General features: G+C 55.7%; 1 protein-coding gene across 2 annotated transcripts in view; it reads left to right on the top strand.

Annotated features, from left to right (window-relative positions):
* Positions 1-6686: 6686 nt before the first annotated feature.
* The window catches only part of NEGR1 (neuronal growth regulator 1), a 189211-nt gene continuing 169578 nt past the window's right edge, over positions 6687-26319 (top strand). For both annotated transcript variants that reach the window (XM_041398351.1, XM_041398352.1), the window contains exon 1: positions 6687-6929. In XM_041398351.1, the coding sequence (XP_041254285.1) occupies positions 6760-6929 (170 nt within the window). In that variant the 5' untranslated portion in view covers positions 6687-6759. The remainder of the gene's footprint in view (positions 6930-26319) is intronic.

Raw genomic sequence — 26319 nt, 5'->3', positions numbered from 1 at the left:
CTCAGCAAACTCCCTCCTTCCCCTGTGTGGAGCAGAGGCTCCCGAGCAGTGGCACCCCCGAGTTCCGTGTGTGGGGATCTGTGTTGTTGCAGCTCTCCAGCCCGGAACTCCCGGTGGATGTTTTCAAACCGCGCTCGCTCGCACCTCTTAAAATAGGGAGCAGTGGGCTGAGGGAGCTGACAGCACTCTCCTGCCTTTGGCACCAATATTAGCGAGCTGCTGGCGTTTGGCAATTATTTTCATCCCGCTCCATATGGTGAAGAAAATGTTTTCATTCCCCACGCAGCAGCCGAGTTTTGCTGCGAGCCCGGTGCTGGGTGGCCCTGCCCGGGGCTGCTGCGGCCCAAGCCCCTGGAGTGCCCCTGCCAGGCAGCTGGCCTGGCCTTCCAAGGCTGTTCTGTGGCTGTCCGTGCTGCTCTTGGCTGAGAAAAGCTGCTCTGGGAGGTGCTGGGGCAGCACTGCTGGCCCTGAGGCTGAACAGGGGATTGTTCACTGTTTCTCCATGGAAAGGGTGGCTGAACGTGGGCAGGGGCTGCCCGGGGCAGTGATTGTCCTGGAAGGTGGCCAGGGAAGGCCTGGACGTGGCGCTCTGGGCTGGTGACAGGGTGGGGACCAGCCCCAAGCTGCACTCCCTGCTCTGGAGCTCTGTCCCAGCCTCAGACTCTGTGAATCTTGGTTTCTCCGGAGGTGCTGAGCCTCAACACCTTCCTGCTCTAAAGGAGCTGTGTGCCCAGGGCAGGGCTGGGTCCCTGGAGGGGTCCAAAGGCCACTTGGGGACGTGGGGCAGCGGTGGCCTGGCAGTGCTGGGGGTGGTGGGCTCGATGCTCTCCCACCCTGGAGGATGGCAGTGGTGGGCACGGGGTGGGAGCAGCTCTGCCTCCTGGTTTTCACCACAGGGGCATGAGGCACCGGTGAAATCCTCCCAGGCAGGACAGAACCCAGCACGGTGACATCCCCAGTGCTGAGAGCACAGTAATTAGAGCCCGTGCCTTATAAATAGGCACCCCTGGGTGTGCTCCTCCTTTGAGAGCTCCTTGTTATCTGTGTGCTCTGTGCCTGGTGCGGGCTGAGCTGTTCTCAGCCTTGTTCTGTCAGTCTGAAACCTTGAACCAGACCCCTCAGATCTCGGCAAGTGAGGAGCTGGTTCCTGTGCTGGGAGGATTCCTGCCTTACAGCTGGAGCTGCCAGCCTGGATGGGAGCGCAGCAGGATTCTCCTGGGTTTGGGAGGACGGGAAATGATTCTGTATTTCACTGCACACTCCTCTACGTGGTTGTGTCATAGATTATGCAGAAAATGGAAAATGCATTTTATGGGGATTTTGGCATTTGCTTTCAATTCTATTAACAAAAAACCCCACCTTTGTGTCAGGAATGCTGAAGTCATTGGTGACAGAGACACTTAAAAGGAAATTTCTGTTGATTCCAGTGCTTGACAAAATCACTATTTTCATTTTCCACATGTAAGAGATTTAAATAATAATAAGGAATAATAAAAAGGAGACAGATAAAAACTTTCCTTTTAAAATGTCAGGGTGCTGGGTCTGTGTTTTCTGAGCTTTATCCTGTGACTTACCTGCACCTTCCACCCCTTTTCCAAATGGAATTTTCAGGGAGTGCCTTTTGAAAAGCCTTTTCAGGCTCTGACTGATGATCCGGTGGGATTGCTCTGAGTGAGCTCTTTTCCATAACTTCTGCAGAACCATCAGAAACTGCTCTTTGAAAACTAAAGCTGACAAATTATTTGGGTGCCCTGGGTTGTTTGTGTAAATTTTAGGCAGCTTGAGACTCTTTTGAAGAAAGGAACACTGAGCAATGGCCAGGTGCTCCTTGGAAGGGTTTGTGCTGCAGCACAGGAGGAATGTTGTCCTCATTTCTGTGGTACTTTTGCTCCAGGAGAAAAAACAAAATGCAGCTGTATTAGAGATTATTACCTGAGAATTCCTAGGCCAGTTGGAATTATTACCTTTTTTCTTCCCTCAAAGATATTAAAATAATATTTAAAAACTAGTTTTACCTCCAGGAGCACTTTATTGATTTCCTCTTTGATTCTACTGTTCTTTGGTCATTGTGGAAACATTTAAACCTCCCAAAGTTTTTGTGAATTTGGACATAAACCACAACTCTTAAAATTCTGTGTAGCGTGGATGGGTTTTTTTGATTTTTATTGTTGTTGTTGCTGTGTCCCCTCCTTGGCCTGGGAGGGACCTCAAAGCCCGGCCAGGGACAGTGTCCCAGGTGGCAGGGACACCTCCCACTGTCCCAGGCTGCTCCCAGCCCAATGTCCAACCTGGCCTGGGACAGCTCCAGGGATCCAGGGGAGCTGCTGGGTCCTGAAGGGATGGACACTGTCCTGGAGGGATGGACACTGTGTCCTGGCAGGATGGACACTGTCCTGGTGGGATAGATACTGTCCTGGAGGGATGGACACTGTCCTGGAGGGATGGACACTGTGTCCTGGAGAGATGGACACTGTCCTGGCGGGATGGACACTGTCCTGGAGGGATGGACACTGTGTCCTGGAGGGATGGACACGGTCCTGGTGGGGTGGACACTGTCCTGGAGGGATGGACACTGTGTCCTGGCAGGATGGACACTGTCCAGGTGGGATAGATACTGTCCTGGCGGGATGGACACTGTCCTGAAGATGTCCTGGCAGGATGGACACTGTCCTGGCAGGATGGACACTGTCCTGGCAGGATGGACACTGTCCTGGCAGGATGGACACTGTCCTGGCAGGATGGACACTGTCCTGGCAGGATGGACACTGTCCTGGCAGGATGGACACTGTCCTGGCAGGATGGACACTGTCCTAGCAGGATGGACACTGTCCTGGCAGGATAAACACTGTCCTGGCAGGATGACACTGCCCCGTGCTCGGTGCTGTGTCCTGGCAGGAAGGGCTCTGTGGCCAGTGCTCTGCTCGCAGGCAGGTGCCAGCCCAGGGGCACGCTGCCTCTGTTGCTGTGCTCTGTTCCCGTGTGCTGTGGGATACAGACCCAAAGCACTGATTCTCCTGGAGTTTATTTTTCCTCCGTCTCCCATCTTGTGTCGCCAGCGGGAGGGAACGGGTGCAGGAGAGTTAAACACACAGAAGGAAACGAAGCAAAAAGCCAAGTGTGAAGTCTGGGAATCAGTCTTGAGTATTTGTGCAAACTGTTGAACGCATACTTGCAAACAACAACTAAATTTAGCTTTTCGAAATGGTTCTAAACAAAAATATGCAGCTGAATTACAAGGAATTATCATATGGCATTAGCAGGGCTGGGTTTGAGGGACCTGGTGCTAAAGCAGCCAAGTGCAGTCAGAGGGAGCTGAAGGAGGGTTCCTGTCTGCCTTCACAGGGAGGGCTCACTTGCCAGCCCTGTGCCCACATGGCCAAAGGGCAGTGAGAGCCTGGCATGTGGCAGAACCGATTGTCCCCCTGTGCTGGCACTGCTGGGGCACCTCCAGTGCATTGGGCACAGGCTGGACTCAGCGGGCTGGGAGGGCTTTTCCAGCCTCAGGCATTCTGTGAAATACTTTTTCTGTATGTGCACACATCTAGTGGGAGATTTTTCCTCTTTTATTCTTCCCCCCCACTAAAATTCTTCCTGGGTTAGGGGAGGAGGTGGGGCAGATCCAGATGAAAGATTTCAGTCTCCAGACCAGCCCTGATTGGCACTACTGCTCTTGCCCCCTGACCTGCTCATTTTTCCATTGATCTACAAATAACATAAAAGGCAAGATACTAATCTAAAAATGAACAAAACAAAAAGCTTCATCTTTGTTATTATTGATTGAGATTTATGGGATCTTTTGCAACGTGAATAAATGGTGCTGGGGAGATGCCTTTTGTCCTGCTCACTCAAAGAGGAGCAAATTATTTGATTGTTTGTTAAGGTCAAGCGAGAGGAACATAATTGGGCTCATTAAAGGTTACAGAGCTCTCCCTGAAATGAGATGTGCACTGTTACATCCTGGGTGATCTGAGCACTGGATGAACCAGAACACTCAAAGGGCTCCTCACACGTGACAGCTGTGTGAAGTTTGTCACATCCAGGCCCAAATCCCGTGTGGGCCCTGCTCTGGATGGGGTGTGCAGGGATTGCTGGAGCTCACAGTGGGGCTCCCCCCCAGTCTGTGCAAGTGCACTGAGGAGCACAAACGCTGCTGGAGTTTGTGCCTCAGCAGGGAATGCCCTGGGCAGGGGTCTGAGGAGCTGCTGCAGCTGTGCAGCTCTGCTAGAGGAAGGACCATGTCTCACTGGATTGCAGGAGTTTGTGCCTCAGCAGGGAATGCCCTGGGCAGGGGTCTGAGGAGCTGCTCCAGCTGTGCAGCTCTGCTAGAGGAAGGACCATGTCTCACTGGATTGCTGGAGTTTGTGCCTCAGCAGGGAACGCCCTGGGCAGGGGTCTGAGGAGCTGCTGCAGCTGTGCAGTTCTGCTAGAGGAAGGACCATGTCTCACTGGATTGCAGCTCTGCGAGACCAGAGTCCACTCGGAGGGATCAGAGCTCTCCTGGGGTGCACCCTCCTTGTTAAAGAGCTGTGATGAAAATGGAATTATCTCCTTTGGGTGCCTCCCACAGTGGGATGGAAGGAGGAGCAGAAAGCCTTGAGGAGCAGGTGTGGGGGTTTGCTGCTCCCCTTCTCACAGCCCTTGTCTGGGTTCCTGAAGCCCTTCAGGACCCTTCCCCTTCCAGCTGCCTGCTGTGGGATGTGTTTGGTTGTTCCCTGGAGAAGCTCCCAGCTCTGGAGAGGCCCTGGGGGGACTGTGAATCAGGCTGAGGGGTGGGACAGCTCCACCTCTGTGAGCAGCTGGGCATGGGTGAGAGCACCCATATCCTGTGCCCAGCCAGCTCCCATTGCGTGGAAGCGTTCCCAACAACACTTTTGGCACTTTGTGCTCCGCTGGTGCTAGCGAGAAGCTCCTGCTGCCACGTTCCGAGGGCTGGGCGCTGTGGGCTGTGGCAGCTGCCCGTGTGGCACGGGGTGCGTCACTGGGCACTTGTGTTTGCTGCTCAAAGGAGCTCTGTGCCCTGCCAGCCACCCTGGGGGAGCCAGCCCCGCTCTCCCCCTCTCCTTCCCTGCTGAGGAAACTCTGCAGCCTCGGTGCTGACGGAGAAGGGGAAGAATTCCCTTTTGTGTACGCTCAAATTTCTCCTGGCAGCTGGGAGCATCTAATGGGATGTGGTAATGAAGGGAGAAGCTTCCAGGAACAGGGATCGGCTTCCCGAAAGAGCGAGCGGCAGAAGCATCCTGATTATTACAGATCTTCTTTAACTGGAACATTCTACTCCCAAATCCTTCCGATGCAAACCGTGGGTAGGGGAGGAGGGTGCACAGAGAGATGCACGCCCTGGCAGGGACAGTGGCACAGGCGGGCCGGGGCTGTGGCAGGGACAATTGGGACACTGTGTGCGCCAGATGTGCCTGAATCACCCTGGAACAGCCCCAGCGGAGTATTCCTGCAATTCCTGCTCCACAGCGGCCCTTGTGCAACTTCTCTGGAGCTCCAGAGGAGAGGAATTCCTGCAGGGAGCCGGGCTGAGCCGGCACGGTGCAGCCGGGGGTCTGGGGTGAATGCTGAGCCTGGGAAGGGCTCAGCCTGGAATGGTTAACCTGGAAAGGGGGACAAAGGGTAAACACAGCCAGCAAACAGAACTGCCTGCTCTGTGCGTCTGCCACAGCCTGCCAGGGGTTTGTGTGTGCTGGAGAAGACCCCAGGGGAAAAGAGGCTGCTCATTCCTGGCTGTCTACAGCGAGTTAGGCTGCCAGGGGATTTTTTTGCTTTTTTGAAGGGCTCTAGGTGTCCCAGGAGAATTTTGGAAGTAATCTGTCAGTGGATTTATGTTCCTTGGGGAAAGGCTCTTGATGGCCTGGTAGAATCTGTCAGGCAGGGTCTCCAGATGTCCTGCTGGAATCTTGGGGAGAAATGTGGGTGGTTTATCCCTCCTTGGTGTGAAGGTCGCTGGCTGTCCCGGTAGAATTTTGGGAAATCGTCTGTCAATGGATTTTTGCTCCTTGGCAAAGGCTTCTCCATATCCTGGAAGAATCTTTCCGTGGATTTTAGGTCGTTGGTAAAGGTCTCTAGATGCCCTGGTAGAATTCTGGGAAAAAACAGATCAGTGGGTTTTAGCTCCTTTGGTGAAGATCTCTGAATGTTTTCGGACAATTTTAGGAAATAATCTGTTGGTGACTTTTCTTTCTCCTTGGTAAAGGTCTCTGGCTTTCCTGGCAGAATCTGGCCAAATAACCTGTCAGTGGTTTATTTGCTCTTTGGTGAAGATCTCTAGCCTAGAATATTTTTTTGTTTCTCGATAGAATATTAGGAAATGGAAGTACCAGAGTGGGCAACCCTGTGTTCCAGAAAGGTCTGGATCTTCCAGCAGGTCCCAGGGGCCGCTGGCTGGAGCTGCCGGTGCCGTTCCCAGCGCTGCTGCCTTTTGGCAAAGCGGTCCGTTTCCATCCCGGCTCTGCGGGGTGGGCGGGCCGCGGCACGGCGGGGCCGGGGTGCGGGAGGGCGGAGCGGGGAGCCCGGCAGAAGGAGGGCCGAGCATCCCTCCGCCGCCGGGCCGGTTGCCAAGGCGACGGCTGCGTGGCAACGGGCTGGCAGCGGGGACCGCCCGCCGCCGCGCCGAGCGGAGCCGAGCCGAGCGGAGCCGAGCCGAGCGGAGCCGAGCGGAGCGGAGCCGAGCGGAGCCCGCCCAGCCGGGGCCGCCCTCGCCGGGAGCAGCAGCGCTCGCCCGCTCTCCGCCGCCGGGGCCGGCGCGGAGCGGAGATGGTGCCGCTGCTGCGGAGCGCCGGCGGCTCCCACCAGTGGCTGGCCGTCGTTTTCCTCGGCCTTTGCTGGTTCCTTCCTCCCGGGAGATTCGCCGCGCCGGGAGGAGACTTCCCGGGCTCTGCCGTGGACAATCTGGTGGTCAGGAAAGGGGACACGGCCGTGCTGAGGTAGGAGGCGGCCGCGGGCGGGAGGGATGCGGGATGGAGCTGCCGCAGCATCGCCGAGCTCCGGCGGGGCCCTGGCGGGGCTGGGCGGCCGCTCGGGCCCGGGGCCGCTCGCGGGGTGCCCCGGGCTGCGGGAACTTGTCCCCGGCTCCGGGCCGCCCGCCGGCTCCCGGCGCGGGTTTCTTCCGCGGTTTGCCCCTTTTCCCTCTATTTGAGAAGCGCTGGCTGTTGCTGGAAGTTTAGAAATGGGTTGTTGGGCTGGAATGATGCAGTTTTGGCTTCCGGCAGCAGTCTGGGGGCTCTGCAGAGCGAGCAGCGCGGGGCTGTGGCAGCGAGAGGACGATTAAACCCTGCCAGGAGCATTACCATCGGCATTATTTATTTTGATACATAGTTCTATATTTCCCAACGATTGGAACGCTGGCTCCACGCCACGAGGAGATTTTGTGCTTCCCGTGGCTCTGTTCCTGCCTCTCCTAATGGACCCTGTGCTCCCGGATCTCCTGTCTCTTGACTGGAGCAAAATTTGTTTACCAGCAGTCAGACACCACAATCTACTCGAACCTTTCCTTCTGGTTTGTGTTCAGCAATCCTCTGCCTTGATATAATCATCCCCCAGCCCCCACTGTAACTTTTTATCCGTGTGTTCCACTTTGCCTTGATCCTACCACAGTTCCAAAGCCCCCATTTTCCCCTTCTCTGGAATACGGTTTCAGTCGGTTGAAGCTCCTGGCTGGTGAGAAATCTCTGATTTAATTAGCAGCACTTCTCAGCTGTGAGGTCTCTGGCTGTATTATTTTTTGTTGGGCTGTCATGGAAATCTCGAGGTTACAATGCATTTTATCCAAGAGCATTTTTAATGATCCAAGAGTCTGCTGTAAAATGCTGCATGAGGCATTTTCGGTAGCGATTTGGAAGCGTTTTTAGGCTGCTCCTGTTGTAGTAGCTCCTGAAAATACAGTAGATGTCTATGTAGGGCAGCTGACAAGTGGTTTTTATGCGCACCTCAATTATCCTCTGTATTTTGAGACGTGCTCAGGTCCTCGTGCTTTCTGTGGCACAAATGGAGAATCAAAGGAAATAACAATTAAAAAGTGGTTTATTTGTACTGTTGCAGGGAAAGTAACTTGATGGGTTCACAGGCTGTTAAGGCATACTCAGCCACTATTAAACACTGCTAGTACCCAAATACGTTCCAAACTGCCTTATTAAAGAACGGTGCGATTGCTCCCGAGGTGAGCCCAGCCCGGCTGCCAGGCCTGCTGTCTGCAGCTCGCTGCCGGCGCTGCTGGGCGCGTTACATAAACGAGACGGGAGCTGGGGGCTGCGAGCATCCCTGGGGTCTCGCTGGGGAGGGCCGGCGTGTGTTTTGTGGCCGGAGGCTGCTGCAGGAAACGCTGGCAGCGCTGCTGAGCCCCGGCGCGGAGCGGTGGGATGCTGGAATGTCTGTGCTGCGGCTGGGTCTGCTCCTCGTGCCCCCTGAGCAGCTCCTCCGGCTTCCGTGCCCTCGGCGGGCTCGCGTTAAACGGGGGTTCTTCTGCTTTGAGCTGCTAACCTGAGGGGGAAAACGCAGGATGGCAGCGTAGCCCGGGCCTCTGCTGCCCGTCGCCTGCTCCTCGGGGCTGTCCCTGCCTGCAGGTGCTGTGAATACACCTCAATGTGCATGGCAGTGATTGCTCTGTCTGCTGGGAGTATCGAAATGGGCTCTTTGTTTAAACCGCAGTGAGCTGGCAATTTGGGTGCTGAAGAAGGAGTTTGCTGCCCGCAGCTCCGGAGCTCTCTGTGCCCAGTCGTGCCCGCAGCTCCGGAGCTCTCTGTGCCCAGCCGTGCCCGCAGCTCCGGAGCTCTCTGTGCCCAGCCGTGCCCGCAGCTCCGGAGCTCTCTGTGCCCAGCCGTGCCCGCAGCTCCGGAGCTCCCTGCGCCCAGCCGTGCCTGCAGCTCTCTGTGCCCAGCCGTGCCTGCAGCTCCGGAGCTGTCTGTGCCCAGCCGTGCCCGCAGCTCCGGAGCTCAGTGTGCCCAGCCGTGCCCGCAGCTCTCTGTGCCCAGCCGTGCCCGCAGCTCCGGAGCTCTCTGTGCCCAGCCGTGCCCGCAGCTCCGGAGCTCTCTGTGCCCAGCCGTGCCCGCAGCTCCGGAGCTCTCTGTGCCCAGCCGTGCCCGCAGCTCCGGAGCTCTCTGTGCCCAGCCGTGCCCGCAGCTCCGGAGCTCTCTGTGCCCAGCCGTGCCCGCAGCTCCGGAGCTCTCTGTGCCCAGCCGTGCCCGCAGCTCCGGAGCTCTCTGTGCCCAGCCGTGCCCGCAGCTCCGGAGCTCTCTGTGCCCAGCCGTGCCCGCAGCTCCGGAGCTCTCTGTGCCCAGCCGTGCCCGCAGCTCCGGAGCTCTCTGTGCCCAGCCGTGCCCGCAGCTCCGGAGCTCTCTGTGCCCAGCCGTGCCCGCAGCTCCGGAGCTCTCTGTGCCCAGCCGTGCCCGCAGCTCCGGAGCTGGCTGCTCCCAGCCGTGCCCGCAGCTCTCTGTGCCCAGCCGTGCCCGCAGCTCCGCAGCTCTCTGTGCCCAGCCGTGCCCGCAGCTCTCTGTGCCCAGCCGTGCCCGCAGCTCCGGAGCTCTCTGTGCCCAGCCGTGCCCGCAGCTCCGGAGCTGGCTGTGCTCCGCAGCTCTGCCTCTCCCGGCAGGATGGCCGTGGCTCCCCGCGGCCAGCTCGTGTTGATTCCCCCTCTCTGCTCTGGGCTTAGCCCCCCTCTGCCCCGAGGGCTCCAGAAGCGCCGTCCGTGGGTGCGAGGGCAGCGCCGAGAGCAGCTCCCGGGCTGAGCTGCTGCTGGAACAGGGCGGCTTTGAGCCAGCACTGCCGAGCCCGCTGGGGGCTGAGGGTGATCTCTGGGCTGGGGCTGAGCTGGAGCCATCCGAGCCCGGGCCTGGGCTGCCCTCTCTGGGGCACACACCGCCGGGCTCTGGCTGCAGCTGGGCACCCCTGCCCGTGCCCTGAGGGCGAGAGCAGAGGGGATCCCGCTGGGACCGGGGACAAACTTCCACTCGCGAGTCTCGTTTTGTGCTGATGTGCCAGGGGAGAAGGCACAGAGCCCCTCTCGATGAGTGCAGGGTCAGGCTGAGCTGGGTCCCGGCCCCAGCTCCCACACCGAGGTTTCACTGTCTGCCTGAAGATGGGCAGTAAAGGCTCCTTGCCCTGCTGGGGCTCTCCAGGAAAAGCCTCTGTGTGCTAACATAAAGTTAAAAAGTTCAGCTCCCTCATTTTAGTGGTTAATTCATATCTCAGTGTAATCATTTTGGATCAAGCACACAGAGTTTTCTTGAGGATCACTCCCTCCCTGTCCCTGTGCTCCTGGAGCGTGGCTCCCTGGCTGCTGCTCCTGCTCAGCCCGACCCCACCCCACACCCATGGCCCCTGAGGGGCCAGTGCCCTCCCCACCCTGTGCCAGGCCTGGGTGGGGCTGGATGGTGCTTTGCTGCTGCCCTCCAGGTGGCACAGGCTGCTGGGACTGTCCCCTTGTGCCCAGGTGGCACAGAGTGCTGGCACTGTCCCCTGGTGCCCAGGTGGCACAGGCTGCTGGGATTGTCCCCTTCTGCCCAGGTGGCTCTGGGATACCGGGACTGTCCCCTGGTGCCCAGGTGGCACAGGGTGCTGGCACTGTCCCCTGGTGCCCAGGCCAGCACTCCCAACAGCACCAGTCACAGTGCCCACATGTCCCTTCCCGAGGGACTGACAGAAGAGAAGGTTTGCCAAGGGTGTCACTGGGCACCTGTTTTGGTACAGAAGATCCTCAGCATGGGGATTTTAAAGAAAACTCCTCCTTAGCTGAGGAGCTCTGCCTGTGGTGAGTCGTTTCTGCAGCCTCCGTAATTAAAGCCTGCTCCCTTTTGTTTGGTTTCAATGGGTGATGGATCCCCGCAGTCCCAACTGTTTGTGTTTGTTGGAGTTGGAAGAAATTCTGTCAGCAACGCAGTTGTTTTGCATGGCAGAATAATTTTGGGAAGCTGCTGATTTCCAGCAGTAGAATTCCATCCTGCATCCTTTCTGTATTCTTCCCAGGCAGCTGGTTAAGATTTTATGAGAACACACGAGGAAGGAGAGAGCGAGTTCTAAAGGCATGCTTTTATTAAAAGAATAAATTGGTGCGTTGTGCACTGGTAGGAGCTCAGGAACCAGCTGTGTGTTCAGAACCAGGCTTCTGCCGTGACCCTCTGCACCATCCCTCAGGACAGGGATCACCCTGGGCTCCAGCACATCCCTCTCACTGACAGCACACGTGGCAATTTCGGGAAGGGAGTGGTTTCGGAGAGGTGACAAATGCAGGGGAGCCAGCAGGGACTGCCCGTATCACCTCCTGTGTCACCTCCTGTGTCACCTCCCTCCCTGCCCCGGAGCAGGGCTGGACACCCAGGGAAAACAGAGACCACCTCCAGCTGGGAGGAGGCTGCTCCCCCCTTCCCGGGAGGTGGAAGGGGATGTGGGGAGGGCAGGGGAGAGCTCAGCTCAGCACGGCAGCAAGAGGCACTGCTGCTGCTGCTGTGGGAAAAGCAAGAATTGCCCTTTCCCCGTGCTGGAGCTGCTCCGGGCAGTGCCAGCAGTGCCCGCAGACCCCGCCTGCAGTTTGGAGCCCAGGTCCCCTTGGAGACTGGAAAGTGCAAAGCTGAAGATGATCAAAAGGGTTTTTCTAGCGAGTAAAGGTTTTTATTGTGTGTTTTGTTTTGCTCAAAGCTCCCGGGTAATGAAACCAAGTCTGAGTGAGAGTACCTTTATAGCACCTGTGCGTTGTGTCAGCGCAGCAAATTGGGCTGTAGAAGCTGTCATGGTTTCTAAAGAAGCAGAAGATCTTTTTAGCAGTGTGTGGCTCTAGAGGAGTTTGGGGCAGGTGTGCTCTGCAGTCTGGGCAGAATTCTGGGTTCTTCGTGCAGAGAGCTAAACCTGGAGCTGGCTCCCTGGGGCTGGTGCTCCCGGAGCCTGGCAGGTGTCCGTGCCCAGCTGTGACCACAGGGCTGGCTCTTGTGTGACCTGGCTGGGAAGCCCTGGGCTCAGATCTGGGCCAGCAGGTCAGAGAGATGCAGCACGTGTCTGACCACATCTGGGCTGAGGCTGGGGCAGCCAGTGCTCGCCTGAGGGGTGATTGTAGGAAAATGCCTTTTTTTGGTCACAGATCAGGAGCTTTGGGGCTCTTTGGTTTGTTTGCTGAACTGGAAATACTTTATGTGCAGCCTGGCTGCTTTTGTGCACCTTGGAGAGTTCCGGGTCCGTGTCCTGGGCAGTGGCACTGTCCCCTGCTGTGAACACCTGGGGCTGCCACCCAAGACCTGGGATGAGCCCCTGGGGAGGCTGGACGGGCTGTGTCTGCAGCCCAGCACTGCCCAGGGCTGGCTTTTACTGCTCTGCCAAGGTTTGGGCACCTGGGAAACAGCTAATCCAAAATTATCCACCTCCTTTGGTGCCTGCTCTTTGATTTTCTCAACCACTTCTGTTCCTAAGTTCTGCTCGTGGGAAAAGTTCCCATCTGAGGAATGGGAGGAGCAGCTCCTGGTCTGGGAGCACCATTGCCCCAAATGTGGGGAGTGTGAGCTCATGTGCCTCCAGAGTGACCATGCAGGCAGTGTGACATTGTGTCCCTGTACAGGCAGTGTGACCCTGTGTCCCCATGCAGGCAGTGAAGGCTGCTCCCCCCTTGCAGATCTGACCCTGTGCCCCCATGCAGGCAGTGCCCCTGTGCCCCCAGAGGGACCATGCAGGGAATGTGCCCATGTGTCCCCATGCAGGCAGTGTGACCCTGTGCCCCCATGCAGGCAGTGCCCCTGTGCCCCCAGAGGGACCATGCAGGCAGTGTGACCCTGTGTCCCCATGCAGGCAGTGTGACATTGTGTCCCCATGCAGGCAGTGCCCCTGTGTCCTCAGAGTGACCATGCAGGCAGTGTGACATTGTGTCCCCATGCAGGCAGTGTGACCCTGTGCCCCCAGAGTGACCATGCAGGGAATGTGCCCCTGTGTCCCCGTGCAGGCAGTGCCCCTGTGTCCCCAGAGGGACTGTGCAGGGAATGTGCCCATGTGTCCCCATGCAGGCAGTGTGACCCTGTGCCCCCAGAGTGACCATGCAGGGAATGTGCCCATGTGTCCCCATGCAGGCAGTGTGACATTGTGTCCCCATGCAGGCAGTGTGACCCTGTGCCCCCAGAGTGACCGTGCAGGCAGTGTCCCCGTGCAGGCAGTGTCCCTGTGTCCCCAGAGTGAGCAGTGGCCAGCCAGGTGCCCGGGGCAGTGTCAGGAGCAGCTGCTCTGTGCAGCCTGGCTGCTGCCTCAGGGCTCCGTGCGGCTCCCTGGAGCTCCCGGGGATCAGAGCTCTCCCTGCCCATGGAACACGGCTTTCCCAGCTGGAGGTGTCTCCTTGGCTCCCGCTGGAACACGGGGGATTCTCCTTGTCCTGCACAGTGGCTGTGCTCCAGGGAATGTTGGTGGTTTGGGGGAGATGCCCACCTAACAGGGGTTTGCTAAACCCTTCAGGGGTCGGGCTGGGGGAGAGCCCTGCTCGGGCAGAAGCTGGAGCAGCAGCAATCACACACCCCTTCCTGCTCCTCTGCCATCTCCAAACATTCCCATCTCCACACTGGCCTTCCTGCTCCCAGCAGAGCCCTGCCACAGCCAGACAAAACCTGCCTGGGACCGGAGCCCCGTGCCTGGGCTTCCTCAGGCCCCAGGGGCTCAAAACAAAACGACAGCGTTAAGATCAGCACCCTGGGTTTATCCTGGAGCTCCTGGGCAGTGCTGCCTGAGCTGTGAATCCCCACATCCCCAGGTCCTGGGAACACCCAGCTCTCAGGTGGGAATGGCTGGGGAGCCTCTGGGGCTGGAGCACCTCTGTCGAGCAAACTTTGCATCCAAAGCTGGTCAGCTCCTCAGGAGGCCTGGGGTGCCTAAATAATATTTAAATTACTGAGGGGCCAATGACTTCTGGAGATTGGGATTTACCAGTTTTGCCTTCTTTTCCAAGAAGAGCCATGCTTTGTAGCTGACAGCCTTTGCCTAAGGAGTGATGGTGTGCTGGGAAGGCTGTGACATGTCTGTCAGACACCCATCCACTGTAATTTGTGTTATGAGAACCGAGCACTTGGAAAGGAGTTCTGCAGCAGGAAGAGAGCGGCTGGACAGTGAGTTCATGCAGCAGTTGGAATTTTGAGATGCTCTGTGCATCCCATCATTCCAGTCCCCCCAGTGCCTGCCCGGGGCTGGCTGTGGCTGTGAACACAGGCGCTGGTGTCTGTGCAGAGTGTAAGAAATATAAAAGTCCCCTTCTTTCCTTTATGATTTCAAAAGGTTCATTTCTTGGCTTCCATACTCTCGATATTCTGGTGCAGTTTGGGGTGATAAATCCTTCGGCTCCGTGGGGTTTCATTCCTGCAATGTGACCGTGGGACGTGCAGGCTCCTCTGCACACCCCCAGCAAATGAAGTTGTTGTTTGCATAAGAATTTCCTCTTCCCAATCCCTGCCAATTATTAAACAAGCACATTATGGCACTTGCCTCTTGTCTGCGCGGCAATAATAAATAAATTCAGTGCAAATTAAAATAATTTATCATTTTAAATGATGGTGAATGTTTCAGCTGTTCTGCAGAGGAACTAACAAAACAAGGAGTCAGTAAGGGATGCAAACTGGGATTTGTTCCAAGGGGCTGTTCTGCTGAGGAGAAAACAGAGACTTAATGACTTTCTCCTTGTCACCGTGTGTGAGCTGAGTGCAGCTGATGTCCCAGGGGAAGGATCTCAGGGGTCTGGGGCACTGCTGCCCTGGGCCAGGCAGCCCATGGGGCTGAACACAGGGGCTGGAATGGGGCTGGAATGGGGCTGGAATGGGGCTGCTGCTTCTGCCCCTCTGGGGAGCTCCTGGGAGCGATCCCATGGTGATCCCTGTGGGCTCTGCTCAGGAGCTGGAGCCCTGCTCCAGGTGTGTGGGGTGTGAGCCAGGGCAGGGCAGGGCTGTGGGAGCAGGGCATGGAGCTGGCCCTGATCCCAGTGGGAATGGGGCACTCCAGGGCTGGCTGGCCTGATCCCACTGGGAATGGGGCACTGCAGGGCTGGCTGGCCTGATCCCACTGGGAATGGGGCACTCCATGGCTGGCTGGCCTGATCCCAGTGGGAATGGGGCACTGCAGGGCTGGCTGGCCTGATCCCACTGGGAATGGGGCACTCCATGGCTGGCTGGCCTGATCCCAGTGGGAATGGGGCACTGCAGGGCTGGCTGCCCTGATCCCAGTGGGAATGAGCTGGCTCAGGACCCACTGAAGTGGGTTCAAACGGAGCTGTAGCTGCAGGGTGGCCGGCTCAGGTGCTGAAGGTGGCAGCTGGTACTCGGGTGAGTGGCACGTGGGGCTGGAGCTGGTGACGGGGCTCAGCACAAGCTGCACATTATCCCTGATGCCATCTGCCACGGGATCAGAGCCTCCCTACCCAAATCCCCTGGGCAGAGGCTGCTGGGGGCAGGGCTGTGCTCTGAGCAGCGACAAAGGAGCTGGAAGTGCCCACTGGAGCCCCAGTTCTTGTGTCAGCCCTTGCCAGCAGAGGACTGGGACGGTCAATGCTTCCTGAGTTTCTGCTCCTGCTTTTGCAGCCCTGGACCTGCCAGCTCTGAGACTGCACGGGGAGAGCTGGTGTCCATGGAGCATCTCCTGGCCCCGTGGCCCTGGCCCAGCCTGGCTGGGTGTCCTTCCTCTGCTCCTGAAGCGCGCTCACAGGGCTCAGCTGGGGCTCCACGAGGGTGGGGGAGAAGCAGAGAGGGCAGTCCTGGTTAGTGGGCTGTGCTGGGCTCAGCGAGGGCATGGCTGCGTGCTCAGAGCTCTTTCCAGCCCAAACCTCTCTTGGAGAGACTTCTCTCTGCAGTTTCTCTGCAGACTTTGCTGGTGTGTCCGTGAGCTGTGGCCAGGGAGGGGTGGGCAGTGGCTGTGCACCAGTCCCAGGTGCAGAGCCTTGGCCACATCCACGGGAGGAGGGGCAGCAGGAAATCTGTTATGAAAGTGGCCTAATTATAACAAGCAGTTTTCCCCCTGGCTGGAACAAGTGGACTAGAAAATTGTACTAGACTTTTCATTCAGAGACTATTAAAGAGCAGAGGAAGAGAGAACAAAATACAGCTTTTGTCACAGGTCGTTCCTTTTTTTTTTTTTTTTTTGGTATAGAGTCCTGCACACAGCCAGAAATCAGTTTCAAATTAATTTAATTATCGTATTTAGTACGTGGTTTGTGATTTTTTTTTAACCTGATAAACCCGCTCGGTGTTACATTTCTGGTAGCGTGAAGGTGCAAGCGCTGAGCACAAACCACAGGCAGCAAATTAAAGGTGGATAATGAGGTCACCCGGGGGCCTGCAGCTGGGGTGGCCCCAGGCTGGGGACACGTGGGGCAGAGCCTCCCGGGGAGCCAGGGGTGGAAATGCCTCGCAGCCCAGCTGGAGGAGTGCTGGATGGGCAGCAGGGAATGTGGCCCCGGTGACAGGGAGAGCTCAGGGCACAGAGCATCCCAGGGCATCCTACAGGAACAGCTTGGGGCCGAAGGAGGGCAGATTTACCTTGGATATTAGGAAGGAATTCTTCAACCCAAACAAGAGTTGGTCTCTGATTCTCTGGGTTTCACACAAACTCAGGTTTAGTGACCTCCTCCAGCTTTGGTTTCTCTGGCGTGGGTTTGGCTTCTGCACCTACAGTTGCAAGCATCGCCCCAGAATATTTACCCTGAGCTGTTCTCAGTGGGGTGCTGGATTCTCCTCATGATTTATTGGAGATGTGCTGACCAGATCAACTACCCAAACGCCTTTGGGGCTCCATGGACACCTTCTGAGTATCCCCTTCCCCAGCCAGTTCTGGATTCTTGGCTCCTGGCCTGGCTCTGCCCTGAGTCACAACCACCTCAACCCACAGAGAGAAAGAAATGCACTGAGTCATCCTTAACCTTCTATTCCACTTTTTAATTTGCATTAGAACCTCAAAACAATATTCCTTCTGAGCCCTCCCTCAGCTAATCTTGTGAAAGGAAAATGGATTTGGACATGTATAAAACATGAAAAGTCACGGAATCAAAAAAGTGGATGAAATTCACAGCAATCAAGCTTTTCAAGGCAGCCAGCCCAGAACCATCACGCTGGAATTAAAAATAAATTTGGCTACAGGAAATCATCTCCTCTGCTGTTCCCCTTGGTGGGCTGGTGTAGAAGAGCAGCAGGCAGCAGAGCCCGAGGCAAGGGGAGCTTCAGGAGGGCTGGGACGCAGTGCTCAGGCTGTGCTCCCAGCTGGAATGGAGTCCTGCGGGCTGGAAGAGCCTCCTTGGGCTGGGAGAGATGGGAGGGAGGGCAGGGGCACTGCTGGGGACAGGGGCACTGCTGGGGACAGGGGCACTGCTGGGGACAGGGAATATTCCTTCTGAGCCCTCCCTCAGCTAATCTTGTGAAAGGAAAATGGATTTGGACATGTATAAAACATGAAAAGTCACGGAATCAAAAAAGTGGATGAAATTCACAGCAATCAAGCTTTTCAAGGCAGCCAGCCCAGAACCATCACGCTGGAATTAAAAATAAATTTGGCTACAGGAAATCATCTCCTCTGCTGTTCCCCTTGGTGGGCTGGTGTAGAAGAGCAGCAGGCAGCAGAGCCCGAGGCAAGGGGAGCTTCAGGAGGGCTGGGACGCAGTGCTCAGGCTGTGCTCCCAGCTGGAATGGAGTCCTGCGGGCTGGAAGAGCCTCCTTGGGCTGGGAGAGATGGGAGGGAGGGCAGGGGCACGAGGGAGGGCAGGGGCACTGCTGGGGACAGGGGCACTGCTGGGGACAGGGGCACTGCTGGGGACAGGGGCCACGGGGCCAGGGACGGCCACGACGCAGGTGGCCGAGGGAGCCGTGCCCAGAGAGCCCCGGCACCCTGAGCCATCCGTTATCCTGCACCACCTGGGCTGCACTGGAGCCCGTCAAAGCCTGCACGGGAGCTTGAGACATCCCCGTGGAGCCACTGAGCCCGTGGCACGAGCCTCACAGGGAGCCCTGTGCTCCTCCAGCGCGGGCACTGCCACCCCTGCCGGGGACAGGATGAGGGCAGCGGGAACGACACCTCAGGGGCAGAGCCAGAAACAACCGCTGCCACATCTGGGGAGAAAACACAGTCTTTGTCAATTCCAGGGGCACTGCTGGGGACAGGGGCACTGCTGGGGACAGGGGCACTGCTGGGGACAGGGGCACTGCTGGGGACAGGGGCCACGGGGCCAGGGACGGCCACGACGCAGGTGGCCGAGGGAGCCGTGCCCAGAGAGCCCCGGCACCCTGAGCCATCCGTTATCCTGCACCACCTGGGCTGCACTGGAGCCCGTCAAAGCCTGCACGGGAGCTTGAGACATCCCCGTGGAGCCACTGAGCCCGTGGCACGAGCCTCACAGGGAGCCCTGTGCTCCTCCCAGCGCGGGCACTGCCACCCTGCCTGGGACAGGATGAGGGCAGCGGGGCAGAGCCAGGAACAACCGCTGCCACATCTGGGGAGAAAACACAGTCTTTGTCAATTCAAAGTGCATCAACTGCACGCCCCAAGGCACCTCTGCTGGGCAAGAGGTTGGGTGTGGAAGAGAAGTTGGGACAGTGGGAGCTGTCCCTGCCAGGGCAGGGGGTCTGGAAGGAGATGAGATTTCAAGTCCCTGCCAACCCAAACCAGTCTGGGAGTCTGTGAATTTCTCCCCGTAAGAATTCTGTGTTTATAGAACTGTTTTGTTTGTTTGGGTTGGTTTTGTTTTGGTTTGGTATTTTTTATTGCTTTGTTTGCTTTTACTTTTCCCTTTTGTTTTGTTTTGTTTTCGGTTGCATGTTTTGTTCTGGCAGCTGTGTGCAGCATCCTGGACTCCGTGATTTTCTGGGGATGTTGGCTCAGGCTGCCCCAGCCCCTGATGTGGCACTGCCCTCCCAGCAAACCCTCCCTCTGTGGAATCGACTTTCTGACCCTGTTCTGGGGGAGCTTTTTAACATTCCTGTGCCTCAACAAAACAGAGACTGTTCCTGTAGTGGTTCCAAAAACATTTTCACCAGCTAAGAAATTCTTTAAATAGTCCTCACTGAGTGAGGCTGCTAATTTGCATGACAGCTTGATTAAACGTAACCTGCTTCCACACTTAATTTATTTTGAAACTGCCCAACGTTTTCATTCCATGCCATTAATTTTACATTAGTAGACTGGCTTGATTATTTAAGAAGGAAGGTAGTTTTATCATCTTTGTTGGTGTAAGTTCAAATCCATACTGAAAAATGCTCTGAAAGTGGTTAAAAATAACAAAAGCCTTTGCTCCACAAAAAGATCTGTTGGACCTGGTGGTGTGATGCAGGAGGAAATGAAGATTTGGGTGCTTTAGTGATCATCTTTGGCTTCAGCAGAGCTTGGGCTGCAAACGTGGCTCCGTGTTGCAGTGTCTATTCTGAGTGTGTGGGTTTGGGGTTCCCAAAAAGGCAATGCTTAAGGGTGCATCTTCCACAGGTGCTCCATTTTCTCCAGGAAGTGATATTTTTAGGAAAACAGCATCTCAGAGGCTCGGGCAGAGCTGTGGCACTTCCCTCTTGCAGTGGATCTGTTACAGAAATGGGCCACAGCTCTTTGCTTTCCAAGGTGCTGGGCTGCCTCACGTTGGTGCCAAGTCCTGCAGAAAAGGGTCCAGGCAAGAGCCTCTAAAACTTATTCCTACACTAATTTCTAAACTAATTCTACAGCTTCTCTTTCCAGGGCAAGACTTGTACAAAAACAGAATACTTCCGATTTCTTGCAAAACTGGAGCCTAAACTAAAAATTATTTAGGTTATCAACCATCTGTTCTCAAAGGATGGTTTCCCGAACATGGCTGTGAATGCATTTTTTAGGTAAAGCTCATGAAATTCCTCTTTTTTCTTTTCAATTTTTTTTGTTCCCTTTTGAATGTTCCTATTATCCCACACTTTTGCCCTGCAGGCAGGTTCTGGATCCTTCTGGATCCCCTTGGTTACTCCCTCATTTCCTCTCTCTCTGCTCTTGGAAACTCAACTTGCAGTCTCCACGAGGATGGCACAGAGATGTTTTTCTATTTCAGATCTGCAAACTGAAATGTTCACTTCATCTGCTGAACTGTCCTTGTAGATACCTACCCAGGAACTCACGCATTCTACCAAAAGAGAATGAAATCCCTCCTGTCTCATTTCTGCCAGCCCCCAGGAAAGGACTCTTCCTTGGACACCTCCCTGGGCAGCTGTGCCAAGGCCTGAGCACCCTTTCCATGGGAAATTCCTGCTGACACTCTCAGGGGTGAGAGGAATGGGAGAGGGAAGCTGCTCAAAGGGACCTCCCAATAAGCTGGGTCTGTTTTAAAACCAGACTTTTTGTTGGGCCCTAACTCAACACCACGGCAAAGCCCCGGGGCCAGGATCCAGCGGTGGGCACAGCTGGGCATGGAGGAGAATCCCAAAGCTCTGCTGACGTGGAAACATGCTGGGACCTGTTTTCCCAAAGCTGCTGGCAGAGCAGAAGGGGGCAGAGGAGGGAGAAAAATATTGTATGGGAAATAAAAAATGTTTACGGGGAGGAGCTTCGGGAGCTCTGGCTGATTATTTTGGCAGAACGGCATTAGGCACCCTCATTGTGCTGGAGAAAGTTTTAATGTCAGAAACCTCTGAAAATCCAATCTTGGCAAAAAACCCATAATGCAAACTAATGACTAAAAGCTGAAACTGAACAATTCCAACTTAACTGTGAAGCAAGGGTTTTAGAGGCAATTAACTGCTGGAATCAGCTCTCAGAGCAAAGCAGGGCTCCACGTCTCTCGAGGCTGGCTGCCTCTGCAGAAGGTACCTCGAGGCCCTTTGTTGAGCTGGATGATGTCAGCAAGGGGTTTCTTGGGCAGAGGGAAGGGAGAAATTCCTTTTTTCCCACACCAGAGGGGTGCAAGGCTGTCCTGAAGCCCAGCTCTCCCCAGCAGCACTGCTGGTGTCACAGCAGAGAACAACCCTGGGCTCTTTTGAGGATTTCCTGGATCCAGAACTTTGTTTCTGAGTGTTGGTGGTTGTCACTATGCAATAAATTCTGTTCTTTAAAAGACGTTAAATTGTTATTTGATTTTAATGCTAAAAATCTGATTTCTTTAGTGACCCAGATGAAAGCTGCTGTGTGTAGGGATGCTATTGAGAATATTCTAATGTAGGCTGCAGGTATGGGGAAAAATGCCAAACCTGTTCAAGGGATGCTCGACCTCTGCCTTGTCATTGTCACCCCTGTGGCACAGGGCTGCAGAGGGCAGCTGAGCTGATTCCAGCTCCTCGAGGAGCCAGGCAGCCAACTCAGAGCATTGCTGTGCCTTTCCCCACAGTTATTTAGGAAACAAGTGACTCCCGCGTCCTCTGCTCACAAACCCACAAATCTGTGCTGTGAGTAAGCAGTTCAATTTAATAGTCAATCTTATCTGCAGATTGTGAGCGTCAGGACTTTGGAGAAGCAGTGATTTCTGTCACCAGCAGAAAAACGCTGCTTGGTCCTCGTGGCCGACGCGTTGCTGCTCAGGGGCAGCTCAGGGTGGGCACAGCAGGAATTTCCCCATGGAAATGGGGTCAGGGCTTGGCACTGCCCAGGGAGGGTTGGAGTGCCCATCCCTGGGCGGGCTGGCAGCGAGGCAGCTCCCTGCTAATTGCAGGGGCTGCTCTGGTGGCAATTAGGAGGCAGAGGAGTGGGGCAGGTCGATATCCGTGAGAGCAGCTCGCTGTCCCGGGGGAGCCCCTGCCGCAGCAGGGCTGCTGCCTCACCTCGTTGGGATGCAGCCCACGCCAGGAGTGATTAATTTGCTTTAACTTCCCAAACTGCCGCGAGTCCCAGGGTTCATACCACACACACTGGGAGCAGAAAGGTCCAAAGAGAAAACAGATGCAGTTCATACACTAAACTGCATTCAAGATTCGAGCACGGGGTGCCCAGAGCAGCTGTGGCTGCCCCTGGATCCCTGGCAGTGCCCAAGGCCAGGCTGGACACTGGGGCTGGAGCTCCTGGGACAGTGGCAGGTGGTGGAACTGGATGAACTTTCTCCATCCTTTCTCATTTCTCCATATTTTCTCCAGAAGCTTTCGGGAGGTTTCAGACGATGCCCCCAGGGGTCTGGGGTGGGTGACAGACCCGTGTGGGTCCTGCCAGGCTCCGTGGGGTGTTCCCAAGGTGATGGGAATCTGCCTGCCCAGGTTTAATGAAGGTATCCCACGTCTTGGGGATCCAATTTACTGACTGTCACTGTTAATGAAACCTCTCCAGAAAAACTCGGGGTCTGACATTCCCAGGGATGGAGACAGAATCCATTTCAGGTGAGCACAGAAATTCAGCCTGTGAGGTACCTGTGACTGTCACAGGTGAAAATCTCTGCTAATGAACTGTGCATTAGTGTGAGACAGGAAGAGAACTCCCTCGGTCTCTTAATTTACTTTGAATAATTCATTAGCTCGCACTCCTCACCCATGGCAGTCCTAGGTAAATCCCACACTGGAGCTGCTAATTAAAGTTGCAGGATGAAGGGAAGCTACTAATGAGATGCGAGACAAGTCCTCCAACAATACAGAGGCACTTGTGGGCGCACAAAGTTTTATTGTTGGTTTCCACAGGAGGGCAGGGACCGCTGAGGAATTCACACTTGTTCCAGCAAGACTGGATCACTGCACAGCTCCCTGACAGGAGGGGAACAGGGACAGGAGCAGAGGGAACGGCTCAGGCTGGGCTAGGGGGGATCAGGGTGGGCACAGCAGGAATTTCCCCATGGAAAGGGGGTCAGGCACTGGCACTGCCCAGGGAGGTTGGAGTGCCCATCCCTGGAGGTGGCACTCAGATCCTGGACTGGGGACAGGATGGGGATTGGGCACAGCTGGGACTCCACAGGCTGGGAGGGCTTTTCCAGCCTCGGGGATCCCGAGAGGAGCAGGAATTACCTGTGGCACCAAGACGGGTCCTTCGTGGTCTTCCAAGTATGTGGAGATTGAAAATAGTGCAATATTTCACATTTTTATTATATATAAAAGAATAGAGACAATAAATCTGTGTGGGTTTTACCAGACACTTTTATGGATGAATACACTGCTAAAATATCACCTTTACCAGGTCATATTTTATAGGTTATAGCAAACCCTTGTTACCTGAGTGAGGGTCTGGGTGTGCCATGTGGTCAAGGGTGTGGACCTCAGGGAATCAAAAATGCAGCAACGGCTTTGCACAGTAAAAATTAATATTTCTGGTGTTTGCTTCTACAACATAGGATGTAGAAATTTAATGCTGTGTGCAGAGTACACAGCAAAATTGCCTTTTTGTGGTTGGTGTGGTCAGGCTGGTTCACTACATGGAAATTTGTGATGTTGCAACATATTTAAATGTGTTTTCTGCTGGTTGGGAATGAGATATCAAGAGATCTGTGTGGAGACATGGAGTGGGATAAAAATACACTTTTAATGATTATTTTCAATGTACAAATTGCATGTTGCTGCTCAGACAAAATCAGCTGAGTTCAAGGCCTTTATCTTACTCAGGAAAATATCTCCAGAGAAATGTGAGCAGCAGAGCCCCCCTGAGCCCGGGCCAGGCGGGTGTGAGGAGGGTGAGAAACCCTGGGAAAGATCTTCTGGAGCAGCTGCTGTCCTGTGGAAACAGGGAAATACTAACACCGCACCTTTCCAATAGAGCAAATTAAGATGGGAGCAGAAACACACATAGCTGTGAATTAAAATGCAAGCAACCTCTGCAAATCCATGCGAGCTCTATAAAAAGGGCTCAGAACGATAATGCAAATGAATCCTGAGGTGAAACGTTCCTGGCAGGCGCAGCACACTGATCCCTGCCGCGCTCCTGGCAGAGCCGTGGGTGCCAGCTCAGCTCCCAGCTGAGCCAAGCACAGCTCTGGGACAGCGAGCAGCAGCGAGCCCAAAGCTGAGCCCAGGGCCTGGCTCTGTGCTGTGTGCAGCTTGGGCTGAGGCTGCCCAAAGCCGAGCCCAGGGCCTGGCTCTGTGCTGCGTGCAGTTTGGGGTGAGGCTGCCCAAAGCCGAGCCCAGGGCCTGGCTCTGTGCTGTGTGCAGCTTGGGGTGAGGCTGCCCAAAGCCAAGCTCAGGGCCTGGCTCTGTGCTGCGTGCAGCTTGGGCTGAGGCTGCCCAAAGCTGAGCCCAGGGCCTGGCTCTGTGCTGTGTGCAGCTTGGGCTGAGGCTGCCCAAAGCCGAGCCCAGGGCCTGGCTCTGTGCTGTGTGCAGCTTGGGGTGAGGCTGTTCCCAGCAGGGACCGGCTGGGCTCAGCAAAGCCCAAAGCCGAGCCCAGGGCCTGGCTCTGTGCTGTGTGCAGTTTTGGGCTGAGGCTGCCCAAAGCTGAGCTCAGGGCCTGGCTCTGTGCTGTGTGCAGCTTGGGCTGAGGCTGCCCAAAGCCGAGCCCAGGGCCTGGCTCTGTGCTGTGTGCAGCTTGGGGTGAGGCTGTTCCCAGCAGGGACCGGCTGGGCTCAGCAAATCCAGGGTCCAGTCCGGGCTGGGCTCTCGGCTTGGCCTCCCCATGGCTTCCAGCCTGCCCTGGGCTCGGGGTCCGAGCTCAGCTTCCCAGCAGCATGGAAGAACAACCAGGGCGATATTTGGGGCTGGGCAGGAGCAGAGGGGCTCCTGCAGCTGAGCGGGGCTGGGGTGGGAGAGCAGGGCACGGTGTCCTGTGCGTGCTGGTAAAACGCAGCGATGGAAACGTTTCATGCTTTGCAGCCTTTGACGCTGCAGAGCTGGGCCCCATGCCACAGCAGCTGGGGGGACACCAGGAGCTGTGCCGGGGGGACAGGCTGGGACACGGGGGGCTGTGTCCCCGTGCAGGGAGAGCCGGGAGCAGCTCCCGCTGCTGGCTCCGCAAGGATGGACTTGCTGTCTTCTCTCTCGTCCGTTCTTCTTCCTGACCCGAGGATTTTAATTTTGTTGATTCATGGGTTATCTAAATACGAGCAGGTTGCCATCAATCAGCAGCGCCTCAGAGTGAACATCAATGGTGTCCTCAGTGCTCCTGAAAGAAGGGCTGTGTCTGCAGAGTAAATCCCCGTTCCTGGGCTTGGCTCTGGCTCCTGGCTTTGGTTCAAACCTTCGTCAATTATTTTGTTCTCGACCTCGGAAGGGCTTGGGAGGGGTTTCTGTTCTCTGTTCTATGTTCATTTCCAGGGTGGTAAAAGCTGAGCATTACCAAAGCACAGTGGTCAGAGCTGGGAATTCTCTGCTCGTCCCTGTTGGGAATACACACAGGCAGTCGGGGTTTAGGAATTCATAAACTGCACACGGAGATTACTCAGTGCTCCTCAAGTAAGGAGTCTGGAATGCTGAGGACAATTGTGGTGCACTCCAGATAGCTCTGGAAAACACCCTGGAGCCCACACCCAGCTCTGGGGCAGACCCACAGAGCAGACCCAGCTGTGTCCCCTGTGGAGGCTCTGAGGGACCTCTGGGTGTCCTGTGGGTGTCCTCGTGCCAGGGGAGCTGCTGGAAGCCTGCTCCAGCAGCCCGTGTGGGGTTTGCAGTGTTTGAACGAAGAAGTGAAGCTTCCTCATTAGACACAGTGACAAATAATCTGCACAAGGACTCATTAGCAGAAAGTGTAATTATTGCATCTTGCATTGAAAATTATTTGAACCTCTATTCTTGACAAATAAAGCAGCTGACCCTTGATTAAAAGAGATGATGGGTGTGAGTAATTAAGGCCACACTAAATGTAATACATCTTCAAAGCATCCCTGTGCAATTTGTCTTCTCTTGTGTCCTTTGAAAGCTTCTCTTGCTCGTTTGAGGTTGCTCCTCCAAGGATTCTGAGTACCTGAATTATTTTGCTGGTTAGGGAATTGGAAAATAATTTCCTACCCTTGATCATAAAAGTCCTGGGAAACACCTGGGCTTCTTCACAGCATGAGAAATCCACTTAGTGGTAGAACAACTGTCATTTGAAAAATCTCTTCCCTCGGAGTTGTTGGAAAGGAAGGTGAGCAGAGCTCGTGTTCTGCAGCCAGGAGCTGAGGCACTGCACTCCCAGCCCTGCAGGAAAGGCAATTTCCAGCTCTTTGGAGCCGTGCCTTCTCCCCAGACCAGGGCAGAGTTGTGTGGTGAGGGCAGGGAGCAGCACAAGGCAGGGGCCTCAGGGGAGGGGAGCCGGGGGAGCTGAGCGGGGTCTCAGGCAGGACTGGGCTGGGCTGCTCACTCACTGCAGAGCCAAGGCTGCCTCTGCTGCTCATCAAATGGCAGGCTGGAAAAACTGGGGAGTTTGGGCTTTGCCCTCCAGGGGCTGGGAAGCCACTGCAATGCTTTTGCTTTTACAGCACTTGTATTTTGTGTAGTAAGGAACCCTGGCTTTCCATTTGGTAATTTGAATTTGTACGGGTCACGGAAGCATTGGAGAGCTCATCTTTTCCTGATCTGAAATGGT

This window comes from Onychostruthus taczanowskii, unplaced genomic scaffold (genome assembly GCF_017590055.1).
Source record: "Onychostruthus taczanowskii isolate IOZ18803 unplaced genomic scaffold, ASM1759005v1 scaffold144, whole genome shotgun sequence".
Classification (NCBI taxonomy): domain Eukaryota; kingdom Metazoa; phylum Chordata; class Aves; order Passeriformes; family Passeridae; genus Onychostruthus; species Onychostruthus taczanowskii.
This window is presented reverse-complemented; position numbering and strand designations above follow the sequence as displayed.